Source organism: Syngnathoides biaculeatus, chromosome 7 (assembly GCF_019802595.1).
Source record: "Syngnathoides biaculeatus isolate LvHL_M chromosome 7, ASM1980259v1, whole genome shotgun sequence".
NCBI classification, from domain to species: Eukaryota; Metazoa; Chordata; class Actinopteri; order Syngnathiformes; family Syngnathidae; genus Syngnathoides; species Syngnathoides biaculeatus.
In genome coordinates this window covers 20,517,473-20,535,785 of record NC_084646.1, presented here as the reverse complement: position 1 = coordinate 20,535,785, position 18,313 = coordinate 20,517,473, and the positions used below count along the sequence as shown (strand labels likewise).

Below are 18,313 nucleotides of genomic sequence, written 5' to 3'. Positions count from 1 at the left end.
TTAAGCTACTTAATGAAAATTTGTCATTATTCCTAATTAAGTTACAGTTGTAATGCAAAACCTCTGGAGATTTTAGCATGCAAGGACTTGTTACACTATTATTCTTCATTTCCACTTTAGGAAAATATGCTCTTTTGGGACAACCTTCCACAGGCACCAATAACTGTAGGGGAAATTGTAGTTAAACATTTTATACCTGGACATTCTTAAAAGTGATTCTCTGGTCTGTGAACCAATCAACATGCTTTGGACCAAGTGTGATGCAAGTCATATGAGTTGGTCCCCGCCAACATTCAATTAGTAGTCATTGTAGAGTTCATGGAAATGATTAGATTATATTAGATTAGGTTAATACTTGACTGATCCCAAAGGAAATTCTGGTAATTAAATAAATATAAAGCATGATTAATTTACTCTAACAGCAAGCTGTTGATCATTTCAAGTCTGTGAGAACAAGGCATGGCCGTGCATATTTTTTGGCTTGTGACTCCAAAAGGTAGCAGTGCAACACCAAGGTGAGACATAATCCGCTTTATGCGGAACTTCACAATCATGTCACCTAACCCATAAAACAGGTTAGTGGACTTAATTGATGAGCAACCAAATTACTAAAGTTACCGTCTGAAGAAATGGTTTGAACACAAAATTTATGAAATATTCATTTCTTTACCACTACCGTCTTCTGACAAAAGTTAAATATGTGTATATCATTCATTAATACATAAAGTTGAAATCACATGTATACATACGCATAAGAACATACATAAGAAAATGAGTATTTGTACACCCTGCTATATTGCAAGTTCTCCCAGTGAGAAATCATGGCGGGGTCTGAAATTTAATCGTAGGTGGATGTCCACTGTGAGAGAGATAATCTAAAAAGAAAAATCCAGAAATCAAAATGTATTATTTTTTTAACGATTTGTTTCTGTGATACTGCTGCAAAAAAGTATTTGAACACCTGAGAAAACCAATGTTAATATTTGGTACAGTAGCCTTTGTTTGCAGTTACAGAGGTGAAACGTTTCCTGTAGTTGCTCACCATGTTTGCAAACACTGCAGGAGGAATTTTGGCCTACTCCTCCACACAGATCTTCTCTAGATCAGACAGGTTTCTGGGCTGTCGCTGAGAAACACAGAGTGTCAGCTCCCTCCAAAAATTTTCCATTGGGTTTAGGTCTGGAAACTGGCCAGGCCACGTCCGAACCTTGATATGCTTCTTACAAAGCCACTCCTTGGTTTTCCTGGCTGTGTACTTCGGGTCATTGTCATGTTGAAAGACCCAGCCACGACCCATCTTCAATTCTCTGACTGAGGGAAAGAGGTTGTTCTCCAAAATTTCACAATACATACCGCGGTTCTGTCGTCCTGTCCCATGTGCAGAAAAACACCCCCAAAGCATGATGCTACCACCCCCATGCTTCACAGTAGGGATGGTGTACTTGGGATGGAACTCATCATTCATCTTCCTCCAAACATGGTTAGTGGATTTATGACCAAAAAGTTCCAATTTGGTCTCATCTGACCACAAAACTTTCTCCCATGACTCCTCTGCATCATCCAAATGGTTATTGGCAAACTTAAGACGGGCCTTGACGTGTGCTGGTTTAAGCAGAGGAACCTTCCTTGCCATGCATGATTTCAAACCATGATGTCTTAGTATATTACCAACAGTCACCTTGGAAATGGTTGCCCCAGCTCTTGTCAGTTCTTGGACCAAGTCCTGTTGTGTTGTCCTGGGCTTATTCCTCACCTTTCTAAGGAGCATTGAGACCCCATGAGGTGATATCTGGCATGGGGCTCCACTCCGATTGAGATTGACCGTCATGTTTAGTTTCTTCCATTTTCTAATGATTGGTCCAACAGTGGACCTTTTTTCACCAAGCTGCTTGCAATTTCTCCGGAGCCCTTCCCAGCCATGTGGAGTTGTACATGTTTGTCTCTGGTGCCTTTGGGCAGCTCTTTGGTCTTGGCCATGTTACAAGTTTGAGTCTTACTGATTGTATGGGGTGGACAAGTGTTTTTATGGAGCTAACGACCTCAGACAGGTGCATCTGAATCAGGATAATACATGGAGTGGAGGTGGACTTTTGAAGGCGGACTAACATGTCTTTGAGGGTCAGAATTCTAGCTGATGGACAGGTGTTCAAATACTTATTTGCAGCTGTGTCACACAAATAAATCATACATTGTGATTTCTAGATTTTTCATTTCAGATTCTCTCTCACAGTGGACATGCACCTACGATGACAATTACAGACCCCTCCATGATTTCTAAGTGGAAAAACTTGCAATATAGCAGGGTGTTCAAATACTTTTCTTCACTATAAGTCAGTTATACACTTAAAATAGAAAGCATTTATTTGTTCTGTCTGTATTTATATGCTGCTGACATGAAAAGATGAACAAGGATATACATTATTTGTTGTAAATAAATAAGGGTTTGACCAATTAAGTGAAATTTGATCATTTCCCACGGTAAACCAGAAGAGCTCTCGCACCACAATAATGTGCCATGGCACACTGGTTGGGAATTGTTGGCTTTAATCAGTACAACAGGAAAAGCAAATCAAAACGTTACCAAGTTTAATTGATGTGAAAAGTGTTCTTCATGCATCATAAATTCAAATAAGTATTTGAAGTGATTTCATGTGATGATTTCTGGAAAATTATGTCCATTTGTTATTGGCAAAAACAGAAAACAATGGCCCTCAGTAAATAGGCTTTAAGTGCTCACATCAGGGGGGATATTAGGGCCTTATGGGATTGACCCACATTCTTCCTGGGAGAAAAAAAGCATGCTTAGATAACAGTGTACCTCTTGTTTGTAATCAACCATAGGTGTTACTACATAGTGCTATCTCCTCTGACCAGAGACTTTAGCTCACTCTGAGCTTCTATAATGACATTGTTCATCCAATAAACCATCAACGTTCCCACAACAAGCAGCTCGACACAGGAAAAGCAAAGACTTTAGTCGCGTCTTTATTCTATTTTGTTCCATACTAGTCTCAAATACTGAACTGAATTTTTCAAACAAATAGCATACAATATATACAGTTGTTAATCAGAAGGAAATCAGAAATGATGGATTGGTTGAGGGGCTGGAAAGCGATGGCCTCATAGTTTTGAGGTCCCGGGTTCAATTCCGGACCCACCCAGTTTGCATGTTCTTCCCGTCCCTGCGAGGGTTTTATCTGGACACTCAGGTTTCCTCCCACATCCCAAACACATGCGACATTAATTGGACACTCTAAATTGGTGTGATTGTGAGTGCGGCTGTTTGTCTCCATGAGCACTGCGATTGGCTGGCAATCAGTTCAGGGAGTACACTGCCTCCTGCCTATTGACTGCTGGGATAGGCTCCAGCACTCCCCCTCAACCCTCGTGAGGATAAGCGGGTAAGAAAATGGATGAATGGAAGGATGGATGGATTGGTTTGTTGGAATAAAAATGAAGAAAAATCCAATTTTAGCCTGACTTTTTAGACACACCATACAGTTGAAGCCAGAAGTTTACATACAATGTTCAAAAACACATTTCATTTTTTGTCTCACTGTCTGAAGTCAAATTAGATTAAAGCTCTCCTGTTTCAGGCCAGTCAGGACCACCAAAATTATTTAATTTTGTTAAATGCCACAATAATGAAAGAGCGTTTCAGAGATAATTTTATATTTTGTTTGAGGTCAAGAGTTTACATACATTTCCTTAGTATCGCGTAGCATTTCCTTTGAACTGTATGACTTGGATCAAATGTTTTAGGTAACCTTCCACAAGCTTCTGATAGTCCTCTGCTGGAATCCTGACCCATTCCTCTTGATAGAACTGGTGTAACTGAGTCAGGTTGGTGGGTTGCCAAGTTTGCACACGCCTTTGCATATCTGCCCACAAAATTTCAATGAGATTCAGATCAGGGTTTTGTGATGGCCACTCCAAGACATTGTCTTTATCCTCGGGCCACTTTTTAAAGCTTTTTGGCAGTATGCTTAGGGTCATTGTCCATTTGGAAGACCCTTTTACGCTCAAGATTTGGCTTCCTGCCTGATGTCTTGAAATGTTGACTTACTATCTCCATGTAAAGTTATTTCTTCATGATGACATCTCTGTTATGAAGAGACCCAGTGTCACGTCCCATCGGAACGAGAGGTAGGACCCAAATGCAGGAACTCGGAAGACGCAAGGTAGTTCCAGAAGAGACACGTTTATTGTATGCAGAGGTCGGGGATCGAGCAGGCAGTCCGGTGCAGCAGCGGTAGTTGGGACGTCGAGCGACGAGAACAGATGAGCGGACAGGCAGGAGTCGGTACACGGGGAAACAATCAACGCAGGCAGGAGTGTCAAGGAGTCAGGCTTACAGGGTTGGTCGGAGAACGGACGAAGGTCGGTACACACAGGTTCAGTCAGGAATACGAGGGTGCTGGAACGGGACATAAAGCTCAACGAACTGGAGGAGGACCAGTCGTCACCGGGTCCTATCTATACAGGGGATGATCAGCCCGCATGAGGAGCAGGTGTGCGCCTCCCAATCAGCGCAGCCGCGCGGGCACCTGCACAGCTCATGCTGAAGCGGCAGGATCATGACACCCAGTTACTGCTGCAGAAAAACAGCCCCATAAAACGATGCTGTCACCTCCATCCTTCACAGTTGGTATGATGTTCTCAGGACTACAAGCTTCCCACTTTTTCCTCCAGATGCAACGTTGGTCATTATGGCCAAATACCTCCAATTTCGTTTCATTAGACCACAGGACATCTCTTAGAAAGTTAAAATCTTGGTTTCCTTTTTCAAACTGTTCAAACTGTTTTTTTTGTTTTGTTTCTTGATTGTATTGGTTTCATTCTCTTCGAGTGGCCTTTCAGCCCACGTCGGTCCTGGCCTCGTTTCACTCTCGATAATAACACTTTCTTGCCCGCTTCATCCAACATATTCACAAGGTCTTTACCGTTGTTCTGGGGTTGATTTGCACATTTCAGACCAAAACATGTTCATCTCTGGGACACAAAGCCTGTTTCCTTCCTAAGTGGTGTGATGGCTGGACATTTTCATGATCTTTTTTACTTGCCCCACCTGAGACACTGAATGATGGACCAGAATTTCCTCAAAGCCGTCTGGAAGTCTTTCTCCATGGCCTCACCAAATTCTTCCATGGCCCAAATGTATTGTGCTGGTCTGCTGGGAACATCTGGCAAAGTCCCCTGTCAGAAGGAGTTTCAACTTCCTCCTCTGACAGAATGGACAAAAATCTCTCACTACATGTGGAGAAAACCAAGGAGATCACAGTCGCCTTCATTAGAATACACTCCAAGCATGTTTCCATGAACATCAATGGTGTTGCCATGGAGAGAGTGCGCAGCACTAACATTGTGTGAGTGCACATCACCCAGGACCTCTCCTGGACTAGCAACACCTCATCACTAGCCAAAAAAAAAGCTCACCAGCGTCTCTACTTCCTGTACAAGCTTACTGTAAAAAAGCCAGAGCACCGACCCCCATCATGTGCTCTGGCATGACCTCATGCATTCCTGGCAGGATTTTTCTGGAATCTTCCATAGCTCTGTCCTGCCTTATTGATGTCGTCCATGCCTTCAAAGCAGTAACCTTAATGACTGACTCTCTTTAGCTGGGGAAAGAGTAAGCCAGGTTGGGTGAGTTGGGAGGGAGGCAACTCCAGCACGACAAAGTTTTTCTCAGCCAAGAACTATTGGATGTTTAGCGCATTGTTAGCATGAATGTTGTCATGGTGTATAAGCAACAAGTTGTTCTGCCACAACTCTCACCTCTTCTTGTGCAATGAACCAAGCAAACATCGCAGGATCTTTGGTAGGCATGCTTGGTTATTCTCCTGGCCAACAATCAACGGGAAAACTCTTAGTTTGTAGTTTGAAATATATGTTTTTTCACATGAGTCCTGAAACCTTTCTGACACACCTTGAATGTTTCTTTTGTAGCACAAATTTTAAATAAAGCCACTACAAAAACTCAACACCTAGTAGTATTTTGTAAAGTAACTGGCTTCAGCACTAAAGTTCGTTTTATTTCCAAATACACGTTTGCTCTTGTACTGCGTTTACAAGTATGTTCCAGGTTTTCAAAATAATTGCTCCGTAAGCATGCTGAACAATGTGGAATTTTCAAAATATTGTACAATGTGTAAAAAAATGTACATGTTTCATGATTTGGATCACTCCTCAGAAATGTATGTCTGTCAAAGATCTCCAGAAATGTCAAAAATCCTTTCCTAAACATACTGTAACAGATGTAGGCGATCTGTGGAGCTACGAGCACGATGTCTGCTCAGTTTTGATATTTTGACCATTTTACATGAACCCGATGAGTATTTTCTTCTCATGTTTCAGCAAGCCTACAGTAATTATGGTCTGTCCGTGACACCGTGACAATTTTCCATTATTTCAACCATGCCAACTCCAAAAACATGGGAAGTTGAAACAATGACCGAATAAAACGTGACTCAATACAAATTGAATGCCATTTTATTCCCAAACAAATCATAGCATTCATCATTCAACACCTCAGTGCTGGAAGCTGGACAATGCGTACTTTGAAGTTTTTATAATTTACAGCACATATACCTCCCTGAACATTTAGTAAATTTCACATTTTTATGGAATTTATTCTTTCAGGTCCTCAGCTGACAGTTTTGAAGACTGTTTTGTGTAACATGTCGAACTCACCCGCATAGGCTCTTGTTTCCTGAAGGAATTGCTTGTGTATTTATACAGCTGCTCAGAAGTCAGACAGTTTGTCATTATTTTTTTCCCTTGTTTCAGATTTGACACGCATTGTGCAGGTTGACCTTGATCTGAAGTACAGGACCAACATCAGGGATCTCTTCCAAGAATTTGACCGCTTCCCACCAGGAGCAGTACTAGGGATTGTCAGGGAGATGCAGCCAGTGTACAGGTATTTCACGCAACACCACATTTTAGGGATGACACTTTAGGAAATGTGCTTGAAATTGTTCAATCCCAGTTTTTGAGTGTTCTAACTTTCAAGCATTAGAGGTAGGGCTGCACGATATGGCACGAAAACAACGTCTCCATGTTTTTGGGCTATACCACGAGACATGATATGTAGCTCAATATTCTGATTTCCTCTATAAATCACAATGTAAATGTTTAACTTAAACCTTTGGCTCTTGAAATGACACTAATATAATTCAATAACACACTACAGTTGGAATTGGAACATGAAAATGAAATATTCTGTTTTAAGATGATGGAAAAACATGCATCCATGCTGGGGTTTTCAGGATGGGCAGAGGAATGTGCTGCTCACTCTGAAAGGCTCACAAGAAGAGAGAGAGAGAAAAAAACATTACGTATTGAGTATTTGTACTCGATGGTCGCAATATAGTAATTTTATACATCTCACATGCAACACCCCATGATACAATAGTGTTCAAAACAATAGCAGTCCAATGTGACAAACCAGATTGATCCACATTTTCAGTATATGTTATTGCTACGTGAAACACATTGCCAGGAGGCGCAGTAGACTCTCAGAAAAGGTTAGTCATATTCCATTTCAGACATTGAGAAAAATATAAAGCATATGTCTTTTTATGTAGTGTATCTAAGACCCTTTGTTTCAGCTGTAGGAACAAGTAACATACTGTACTATTAAAATCAGACTATCATGATGTTTGCGTATGCAAAGAAGACCATTTCTGTAGTACTGTGTTCATAGAGCCATCCATTCAGCTTTATACCGATTCATAGGTGTGCTGGGGCCTATCCTAGCCTTATTTCAGATGAGTACTGGAGTGCACCCAGGAATAGTTGCCCGTCAATATACAGGGCACATCCAGACAAACAACCATGGCCATTCACATTCACCCCTAAAGACAATTTAGTTTTGTAACATGTGTGTTTTCCGTAGCCTGAATATCAACCCCTAATCTCAGAACTGTGAGGTGAATGTACCAATCACGTCACCATTTTGAACAGTTTAAAGCATATCTTTTATAATAGTCTTTAAATAAAATACTGTACAGTACAATGCCTAATTGCATGGGTGACAAAGGGCGCAAGGTTTCCTGGAACGAAAAGAATTTTGAAAAGGGGTTGGTTGCTTCTTCTGTGTGGATTAATATTTTATGTGAGATAAAAACTGGAAACTCTAATTTGGCTCTAAAGCTACTGTCCGAATATTTATTTATCATACCTACAGGTGGAACGGTGGAGCAATTGGTGAGATCGTTGGCCTCACAGTTCTGAGGACCAGGGTTTGAATCCCGGCCCCGCCTCTGTGGAGTTTGAATGTTCTCCCCGTGCCTGCGTGGGTGTTCTCTGGGCACTCCCGTTTCCTTCCACATCCTAAACACGTGCATTAATTGGAGACTCTAAATAGCCCCTCGGTGTGATTGTAAGTGCGAATGGTTGTTTGTTTCTATGTGTCCAGCAATTGACCCCTCCGTACAGGGCACTTAACCACGCCTCCTGAAGTGACGTCACGCCACGTGCGCTGACGTAAGACAAACAGTAAAAATGGCAAATACAATACAATACATTCTGAACTGAGACAGACTCCATGCTTCTGATTTCATTCAAATCAACGATATATTGTAGATTCTAAATACAATACATTCTTAACTGAGAGAGACGCCATGCTTCTGATTTCATTCAATCATTCACACGTAGCAATGTTATGCTAGCGAAGAACGTCTCATTCATTTATACGAGACGTGTATTTAAAATCAAATTTAGGGCATATCTTCATGCAAACACAGTCTGGTTAAGCTTCGGCCGCGAGCCAGCAAGAAAGCAACACGTTTGTGCAGTGCGATCATCGCTAAATATCGCTCAACAAAGAATAAGTGTGTCAATCGATCACACGTGGCGGTGTTATGCTAGCGAAGAACGTCTCATTCATTTATACGAGACGTGTATTTAAAATCAAATTTAGGGCATATCTTCATGCAAACACAGTCTGGTTAAGCTTCGACCGCGAGCCAGTAAGAAAGTGACACATTTGTGCAGTCCGATCGTCGCTAAATATCGCTCAACAAAGAATAAATGTGTCAATCGATCACACGTAGCGGCGTTATGCTAGCGAAGAACGTCTCATTCATTTATACGAGACGTGTATTTTATATCAAATTTAGGGCATATCTTCATGCAAACACAGTCTGGTTAAGCTTTGACCGCGAGCCAGCAAGAAAGCGACACGTTTGTGCAGTCCGATCATTGCTAAATATCGCTCAACAAAGAATAAGTGTGTCAATTGATCACACGCAGCAGTGTTATGCTAGCGAAGAACTTTGAATTCATTTATACGAGACATGTATTGAAAATCAAATATAGGGCATACCTTCGTGCAAACATATCTGTTCCGGTTGATATTAGATGGATTTAGTTGATGATGCGGTCTTCCACAAAGTTTGATCCATCAAAGGCATTTTTCGTACTGGGTCTTCGGTTTTGGAAAGGGTACGAATTGAACTCCACCAACTAGCCTTTCAGGATACATGTCGTCAATATTACAAAGTCCGTGACTACACTTCTTAACCATATTTTTTGTTAAATAACCCAAATACGCGATAAAACACTAACAAAACCTATACTGGACCATGCAATGTTGTCTGAGAAAATGGCGGGAGCAAAAACGGGTTTTGGTTTATGCAGATCTCTGGCCTCTGATTGGTCAGTGGCGCGGATTGCGCAATATCCACAGAGGGGTCAATTGGCTGGCAATCAGTTCAGGGTGTCCCCCACCTCCTGCCCGTTGACAGCTGGGAGAGGCTCTAAGCATTCCTGTGACCCTTGTGAGGATAATTGGCTCAGAAAATGGATGGATGGATGGATGGATGGATGGATGGATGGATGGATGGATGGATGGATGGATGGATGGATGGATTATACCTACATATGTTTTTTTACATTTTACTTTCGACTGGTGAAAGTGTCACATTTCTTTGCCTCAACTGGGGTCAATCTGGTTTTGTGTACCTCATTTGCGTCATTTTCAACTTGCAGCCTTTTAAAAGAACCTGCAATGTTTGTCAAGAATTGAATTAATGTTAAACTTAACCTGGAGCTTGGTTTACACATTGATAATATATAAACCTTTGAGACCTGATGTATTCCTAGCTAGTAATTTTGCACATTCAATATTTTTTGTTTTTGGCTTTGAAGTAGCTGCATAAATAGGAGCGACATTTTCCATTGTTTTAACCTTGGTTATTCTTGGGTTTCTAAAAACCTTGGCATTTTGTGAAACCAGAGTATCTGATGGCATAGTAGGTTTTGCTTTTTTTTCTTTTTTTCATTCCTCAGATGTTTGCTCATGAATGACCCCTGTATTTCATGCTGAGGTGTTAGTGGTTTGATGCTGGCCTGCTCTTTTATTCTCTGGAGATTACGGAGAAGTTGGCACAGAGATGCTTCTAATCAGCAAAGGCTTTGTTGCCATGCTGTGACTCACATGTGTTCCCTGTCTTTTTGTTCCCTTTTTGAAGGGAAATTAACAGTCTGCTCACTATTCTGAAGTGACAATTCCCAGCCACATATTGATTGTGATTTTTCTCATGTTGACTGAACTATTGTAAAAAAAAATGTCCATCTACAGTGCAGTATTTATGTTTTGTATATTTAGTTGGATTTTTGTTAATGGAAGTCTGCTTCCTGCTGCTAGCATGTAGGGTTGAATACTGACCAGTAACTGCAAATGTCATAGACTGTGGTGCATTTAGTTGAATGTTTTTTTTTTTTGTTTGTTTGTTTTTTTTATCATTTCTAGGTTCTTTTTTTCCCCTGTTCATCTGTTAGATCAAGCAGAATGGAGAATCTGCACCCCTTTTATGCCGGAGTACTTTTAATGTCTAGGTTCTTGAGCTTTGCATTTTTGTTCTTATTTATCCAACCAGTAAGTAACCTGTTGAGTGAGAAACTTTTCAAGGCATCAGGAAAATGCTAGCATGTTCTGGTTTGCATTTTCAATTCCAAGCGATTTCTTCCTCTCCTATTTTCCCTTCTCCACTCTAATTCACGAATGTAATTCAATCATGACACCACAGTATTTTTTCTCCAACTACACTTGTAGTCAAAGTTGACGTTCCTATGAGTGTGTGTGTGTGTGCGTGCGTGCGTGCGTGCGTGCGTGCGTGCGTGCGTGTGTGAGTGAGTGAGTTGATATTTGGAAAGCATGGTTCGACTATGTGCAGTGAGGTCAGGTGGGAAGTTATTGCAGCTGCTTACTGGAACAAACGCTTAGGCTGGTTGTTTCCGCCAGGTTTTAATCATCTTTGTTAAAGAAACAATGGTCTATTTAATTTTGGTCTCAAGGTGTTCAGAGGAGAACAGTTATTATACCTATGGCAAAATGTGTGTAGACCATCAAGCGTAAAGCTATAAATGGTGATGGTTTTTGGCATAGATGTGTATCTGTAGCAGACAGCCCAATCATTTGCCATCCTGTTGTGACCAGACCCCATAGATTTAACACAGAAATAAAGCACTCTCATAAAGAGCAAATACTGGGTCAGTTTATACGTGGCCCACGTTTGATAACCAAATCTCGTAAGTACAGCCTTGCCCCTGCTAGTACATTTTCTGAAGGAAATTAAAAGTGTCGACAATAGTACGTAATTCACGTAGCTGAGGATATTACTTTTCTGTCTGCCGTCTACCCGCATAGGCAATGTTATACAAAATGCATTGGATAAGCCAACTTGACAAAAGGTTTTACTTTCAATATAAGTACTGTGTAGAGAAAAAGTCTCCATATCATGATTAATCAATTAATCCCGCTTAATTAAGGCTATACCTGGCATGGTGGCCGAGTGGTTAGCATACCTGCCTCAAAATTCTGATGTTGGGGGTTGGAGTATCATCACACAATAATAACAAAGGAACAAATGTCCCAAAAATATCCATGGACACATTCAAAACTTCAGGCAGTTAAAATGAGTACAAAATGTGTAGAAAGAACACAGTAATGTAAAGTGGCTGAAAAAAGTATTTATTACATCACCATTTTTATTTCCAAAGGTGCTATTGACATGATAATTTCACCAAATGTTGGGAACAACCCATGTAATCCATCCATACAAAGAAAGCAGAACAAATAAAACCAGGAATTAAGCTGTGTATAAAATGGTGAAATGACACAGTAAAAAAGTAAACACGTCAACTGCTATTTATTTTATTTTTTATTTATTTATTTATTACTTTGTGCAAAAGCCTTTTGCGATGACAACTTCAAGATGTCTCCTCTATGGAGAAACTGTTCACATACATTGCTCTGATGTGATTTTGGCTGATTTCCTCCATATAAGCAGTGTTCAAATCTTGAAGGTTCCATAGGCTTTTTTTTATGGACCTTGAGATTCAGTTCTGTCAGACATTCTGACAGCTTCTTTTTTTTTTCTTTGAAACCACGTAAGGGTTTCCTTGGCAATAGGATTGGTTGAATATTCTGCTGAAATCTCCAAACTTGTTTCATTTTCATCATCCTCGTAGATCCCAGCATTTTTTTGTCCAGTGCCATTCCAAATATGGTGTGCAGGATGGCATCCAAACTGTTGAATTTTGCTTTCATCAGACCAGACTATTGTCTCCCAGTATATAACTCTCTTGTCCAAATATATTTCAGCAATCTTTAAATGGGCATGGATTTTGGGGGGGGCGGTTGTGTTTTATTTAGTTTTTATTATTTTTTCAGCATAGAGGTCTTGCGTGATGATCATGCATACAGGCCATAACGGCGAAGTTCATTATTCACTGTTTTCCTCGTTACAACAGTACTTGATAATTTCAGGTATTTTTTAAGATCTACACAGGTGGTTCTTGGCTCTTTGAGAATTCTTCTGATTATTCTTTGCACTCATCTGTCAGAAATCTTGTGAGGAGCAATCTTACATATTGTGGCTCCAACATTCCTCAGTGGAACATTCAAAAGCTGAGATATGCATCTGTAACTAAAGCCATCGTTAGGTTTTGCAAGTTACTTTGCGGTGGTTTTGAGACAGGTCTTTTCTCTTACACATTATGAAATGTCTCTTGACCCACAGCTTTTAGAATGAGACCTTTTTGCATGCCATAAGTTCGAACTGATCCAGCTGGTGTGGATTTGCACTAACAAGGAGCTGGATTGCTGTTTGATTATTGATGCAGTAGAGTTTGGGTGTAGACGTGGCATGGCATTTTGTATCTCCCTTTCTTCATGTGTGAAATACTTTTTCCTTGTGTCATTTCACGTTTTACACACAACTCAGTTTTTCAGCTGACATGCCCTTTGGTCTTTGGACTTTCTTTGTATGAATGGATTACTTTGGTTGTTCCCAATATCAAGTGAAATTTTCAGCTGAAGAGCACCTTTTGAAGTATAGTAAGAAAAATGGCAGTGTTAAATGCTTATTTCAGCTGCTGTATGTGGCAAATCCACATGAATAATAAATAGTTTTCCGATGGAGTCACTAATGGTGTAACGGTACACACGCCTGCCTTTGGTGCGGGCAGCGTGAGATCGATTCCCGCTCAGTGATGGTGTCGATATCGGCCCTGCGACTCACTGGCGACCAGTACAGGGTGTAGTCCGCCTTTCGCCCGAAGCTAGTTGGGATAGGCTCCGGCTTTCCCGCAACCCTTGTGAGCATAAGCGGTTTGGATAATGACATGACAGTATTCCGATGTGAATGCAAACTACTGGGTGTTGTAAAGTGAATGTAAATGACAGAAAAAAATGGGAACAGCACTGTATTTACTCACAACAACACACATCCATTAAAATACATTATAGGCAGCTAAGAAGGAAACACACTAACTAGTTGATATTTAAATTAACATTCGCAATACTTTCAGCAAAGGACTGACTCGTATACTTAAAATTAAAAAAAAAAAAAAAAAAGGTTTATGTGAATGAAAGTAACAAGAATAGGCACCAGTTGTACTTGCGCATGTATGCATGTACAGTCGTACATGCAACAACAGGAAAACACATTATAACTTCTTTTCCAAATAAATACTGGTATGTGCGTCAAAGTTTTACAAGTAAATGACACGTTGACATATACATTATACTCTTAAGATGTAATTTGTTCACTGCTTAGTACACAGTGGACAAGAGCATTGAGTCGGTACTGGCAAGCCACAGTGTGCATCCTCTCCTCGGTAGAACTTTCCTGTTTTGAACACTCACCTCCCACTCCTATTGGGTGCTAATGGACAGAGTATTATTCAGGACAATGCTTCCTCTCCCTATTCAGGCCACATCCTGCCACTGAGAAGTTCAATATTAGAGGGGGGGGGGGCTTCATGTCCTTACACTACAGCTGCATTTGGTATGTTTTAAAGCCCAAGAGATGAGGCCCATTTACGACTCAGTGTCATGGATACAAGTTACAAACACAATACAGTGAAGGATTTTACGAGACCCTTTGCTAATTTACCATAAAACGTAGCCAATTGGGGACACTGGTATCAAAAGTGCACCCACTAAATTTAAAAAACAAAAACAAAAAAAACATTGTTCCCACACAAACCTGTATCCAGTGATTCCTTGAGTTTTGAGATTAATTTGTTTTGTGACCAAGCTCATAAGTCAAAACACTCATCTCAATTTTTTTTTCCCCACTGAAATGAAGGGAGCTGCTATTATTATCTTTTTGAAAATTTGACAAGGGGGCGCTGAAATAATCTGTAACCCCCCATCCCCGAGGGGGGATAAACACACATATATGTACCGTAGGTGTGTGTACGCATGCATACATACATCACGTGCTCTGGCTCCAACATCCCAAAAAACATTTTATTTAAATGAAAGATTTGTCCTACTGTGTGAATGGTTGACACTTTCAGTGTTCCCTGTGATTGACGTGTGATGATTCCAGGTTGGAGACTGCCTCTTTCAAAATGTCAGCTGGATTAGATCCATCCCAGCCAAGGCCTTATTTCGGATAAGGAGAAGAAAATGGATGGATGTAAGAAAATCGTGTGATCATGTTTACTGGCTGAGCCTGCTGTGAATGTGTAGCAGGGCACGTACACGCGGTCTAAAACTACTCTGCAGGGACTTAAACAGTAGACAAGCTACAGCTGCTTCATGTAGGTCATTAATAGCATCAAGGGATGACTCGAACAAAATGCATTTCCCACTTGTGATTTCATGGTGCACAAATTGTGAGTAAATCTTGTATAACGAGCATCATGCTTCATCCTCTGACACGGTTTCACACAGTTCATTCTGCAGCAAGCTGGCAGGCATAGCAGGGTGCTTTGGAAACAGAATCAGCGTTTCTGCAACTTTAGGGTCATTCTGTGCATCCCAATGTTTTTACAGAAGTGATGAAAAGAACCACATGAAAAATATCTTTGGATATACTGCATTTTAGAAATTCTGATTTTGCTTCTCCAATCTATAAATCGAGAAATTAATATTTTCTATATTTTGTTTGTATTTTTCACTTCAACTGTAATAGGTACTGTGATAAGGGAACCAAAATATACCAAACATCTTACAGCATGATGGAGTATATTTCACTGCCTCAATCACAGTGTCAATCAAAATTCTAATACTCAATAACTTTGCATTCCTTGCAGCTGTTTTTGATGTAATTAACAAAATATTTGATGTGATGTAGCACAAAATTTACATGTCACGAGTACTTGCATTTTTCTTATCAATTCAGCTTTGCTCTTCCTGCCGCAGCAACCAAGCTTCGCTACACTTCACTTCTGCCTTTTCGATGACAACATAATAGCGTTGGCACATCCGTGCGTCCGTTAGGCACAGGGAACAATCTGTGATTCGCTGTTTTACTTTTCATTGTGTTTTGTGATGCGCAACATGCAAATTTGACTTGCAATTAGCGATGCGAGAGCAATAATTCAAGCCTTCCATTGTTTTGGTGTGTTTGCCATTGTGTTAGCTCTGTCGCTAATGTAACGTCCGGAGCGGTAAACACCACAACAGTCTCCCCTTCTATTATATCGTCCTTCTGCCTTACTCTCTGGCATGACTAATCAATTAATGCTCAATTAAACTTAACAGAATGCAACAGCTGAAATAAGCGTGTGCTTGTTGGTCATGCCAGAGAATGAAGCTCAAGGATTCTGTGATAAGGAGCTCCATTGTTGTTTCTCTGAGTTCAATGAACAGTCGCTGCAGTGTGTCTCATCCTTGATCCCCGACACCTCGGACAGTACATTAACATTTTATGAACAATGAATGAAGGTTAATGTAACTGAAGCAATACTGCTCCCACTTTTTTTTTTACTTCTCTGGGACATTTACATCATAAACTGGCATATATACTACAGCACCGCTACAAAAGCATGGATGTAAATATATTTGTAGATTAAATTGTAGGCAACAACATTGTATCTTCCTTGAAAAGTGGTTTTGCTACCACATTTTTCAATTCAATTTTTATTTTATTTTGATATTGCTGTTTTTCTTTGGTTTTCTAAAATGTATTACCAATACAAAAAAAGGAGATTCCATGATTCATGATCCAGATTCCAAATTGCATGTAATTTTAAGGAATAATAGCATTTTGGGCTATTAAATTTTGGTATAGTGTGTACATGTGGGTCCATATCGCACAGCAAAATTGTGCTGTGGGGAAATGGATATAAATTACCATTTTACACTTTTACCTGAACTCTTCCATTGGGTTAGTCTTTTCAAATTTTGTTAAAACAAAAATTGAAGACAAAAGAACCAAAAACTCTTGCATTATACACAAATTGACGAATTGTCAGCTGACACGTTTCATCTTCACACACAGACACACGTTCTGGCAGTACCGCAAGGAAAACCCTCAAACCAGAGTGGGTGACCCTCCGCCGGAGGGTCTCCCCGGCTTCAACAGCGGTGTGATGTTACTGGACCTTGCTGCAATGAGGGCGTCCACTCTTTATAACCAGCTGCTGGAAATAGGAAATGTGAACAAGCTCGCCAACAAGTACAGCATCAGAGGCAACCTCGGGGACCAGGACTTCTACACAATGATCAGCATGGAGCACCCAGAACTGTTTTACTCCCTGGCCTGTGGTTGGAACCGACAACTGTGTACCTGGTGGAGGGACCACGGCTACGGAGATGTTTTTCAGTTGTATTATCGCTGTGATGGACCCATCTATATCTACCACGGGAACTGTAACACCCCCATACCAGATGATTAATGGAAATACAGTGTCTTTGTCATGACAGACTCTCCCCTTTGCTCGTCAACACGCTACAAAGATCATCCTTTCCTGCTTACTTGCACCCCTGTCACTGTAGATAAAACACAAAAACTCTTCTTCAAATTGCATCTGGTATTGGTTGTACGTTTTACTCATCTACGTTTTATACATTTTTGTTCATCAGGCCCTGAAGTCAATCCATGAGCTTTGTGAATACCCAGCTACCACCTTATTGCTATGGTTACCCAGTCCCTGACTGGCAACCATTATCCTTTCACAGTATGTCTATTATTGTTTGTGTTTCTCATTTTTGTCGTTGTTAGCTTTTTTTTCAGTATTGCCTTGAGATAACTGTCTAACCTATTTTTTGTAAGATATTGACCAAAAAGAAAAGAACGTTGACCCACATTTGAGCTGTCAGTCTGACTCATATAAATGTCAAGGCTCGACATTCATCACTTAAATGTCTTGGGTGGTGGCTGGTGGAAGCTTCTGGATTGAGATAATCACACTACCAAACACTTTTGAGCAGGAACATTATTTCAAACCTGTATGTTTCCCATGAATTGACCCTGAGCTGTAATAATTATTTTTTTTAATAGCTCTATTGTGAACTTTTGATTGCACTTTACAATAATAAAAAACTCGTGCTGAAACAGGTTTTTTTTTTTTTTAGCTCCTGTCAATCTGCATAAATATTCTGAATGGAGGACCAATGTCCCTGTTTATGTTGGAACATTTTTTTCCATGGAACAAAAATATTTTAAATTCTCCATTTGTGGTTGTTTATGTTGTGATATATTTGGAAAATTTAGCCAGGCAGAACAAGGTTTGTGAGGGGACAGTAGGAAAGTGAAAACACAGAACTGAACAGGAATTAGAAAAAAAAAAAAAACTTAGCATAATAATAACATGGTGTATGATTATGTCATGATCTTATCTTGAAGGAAAGCTACACCCTGTGAGGAAGGAGTACCACAACTAGTAGGAGATGACAGGAAAGTACAGGACATAACAGGGAAGGAGAGTTAGTGTTTCTGGTGTGTGGTGGGAGCGGCTACGCGGAGCCTAACACCTGTAATGACTTAGACCTGCTGCACACTGCGTGATCCAATATACAGTATATACGGTCCCCTCCAAAAGTATTGGAACAGGAAGGTCAAAA

General features: G+C 40.4%; 1 protein-coding gene across 1 annotated transcript in view; it reads left to right on the top strand.

Annotated features, from left to right (window-relative positions):
* The window catches only part of xxylt1 (xyloside xylosyltransferase 1), a 27,550-nt gene extending 9,237 nt beyond the window's left edge, over positions 1–18,313 (top strand). Inside the window, exons 6-7 of the mRNA XM_061826208.1 lie at positions 6,790–6,922; positions 16,749–18,313. Of these exons, the coding sequence (XP_061682192.1) occupies positions 6,790–6,922; positions 16,749–17,145 (530 nt within the window). The 3' untranslated portion in view covers positions 17,146–18,313. The remainder of the gene's footprint in view (positions 1–6,789; positions 6,923–16,748) is intronic.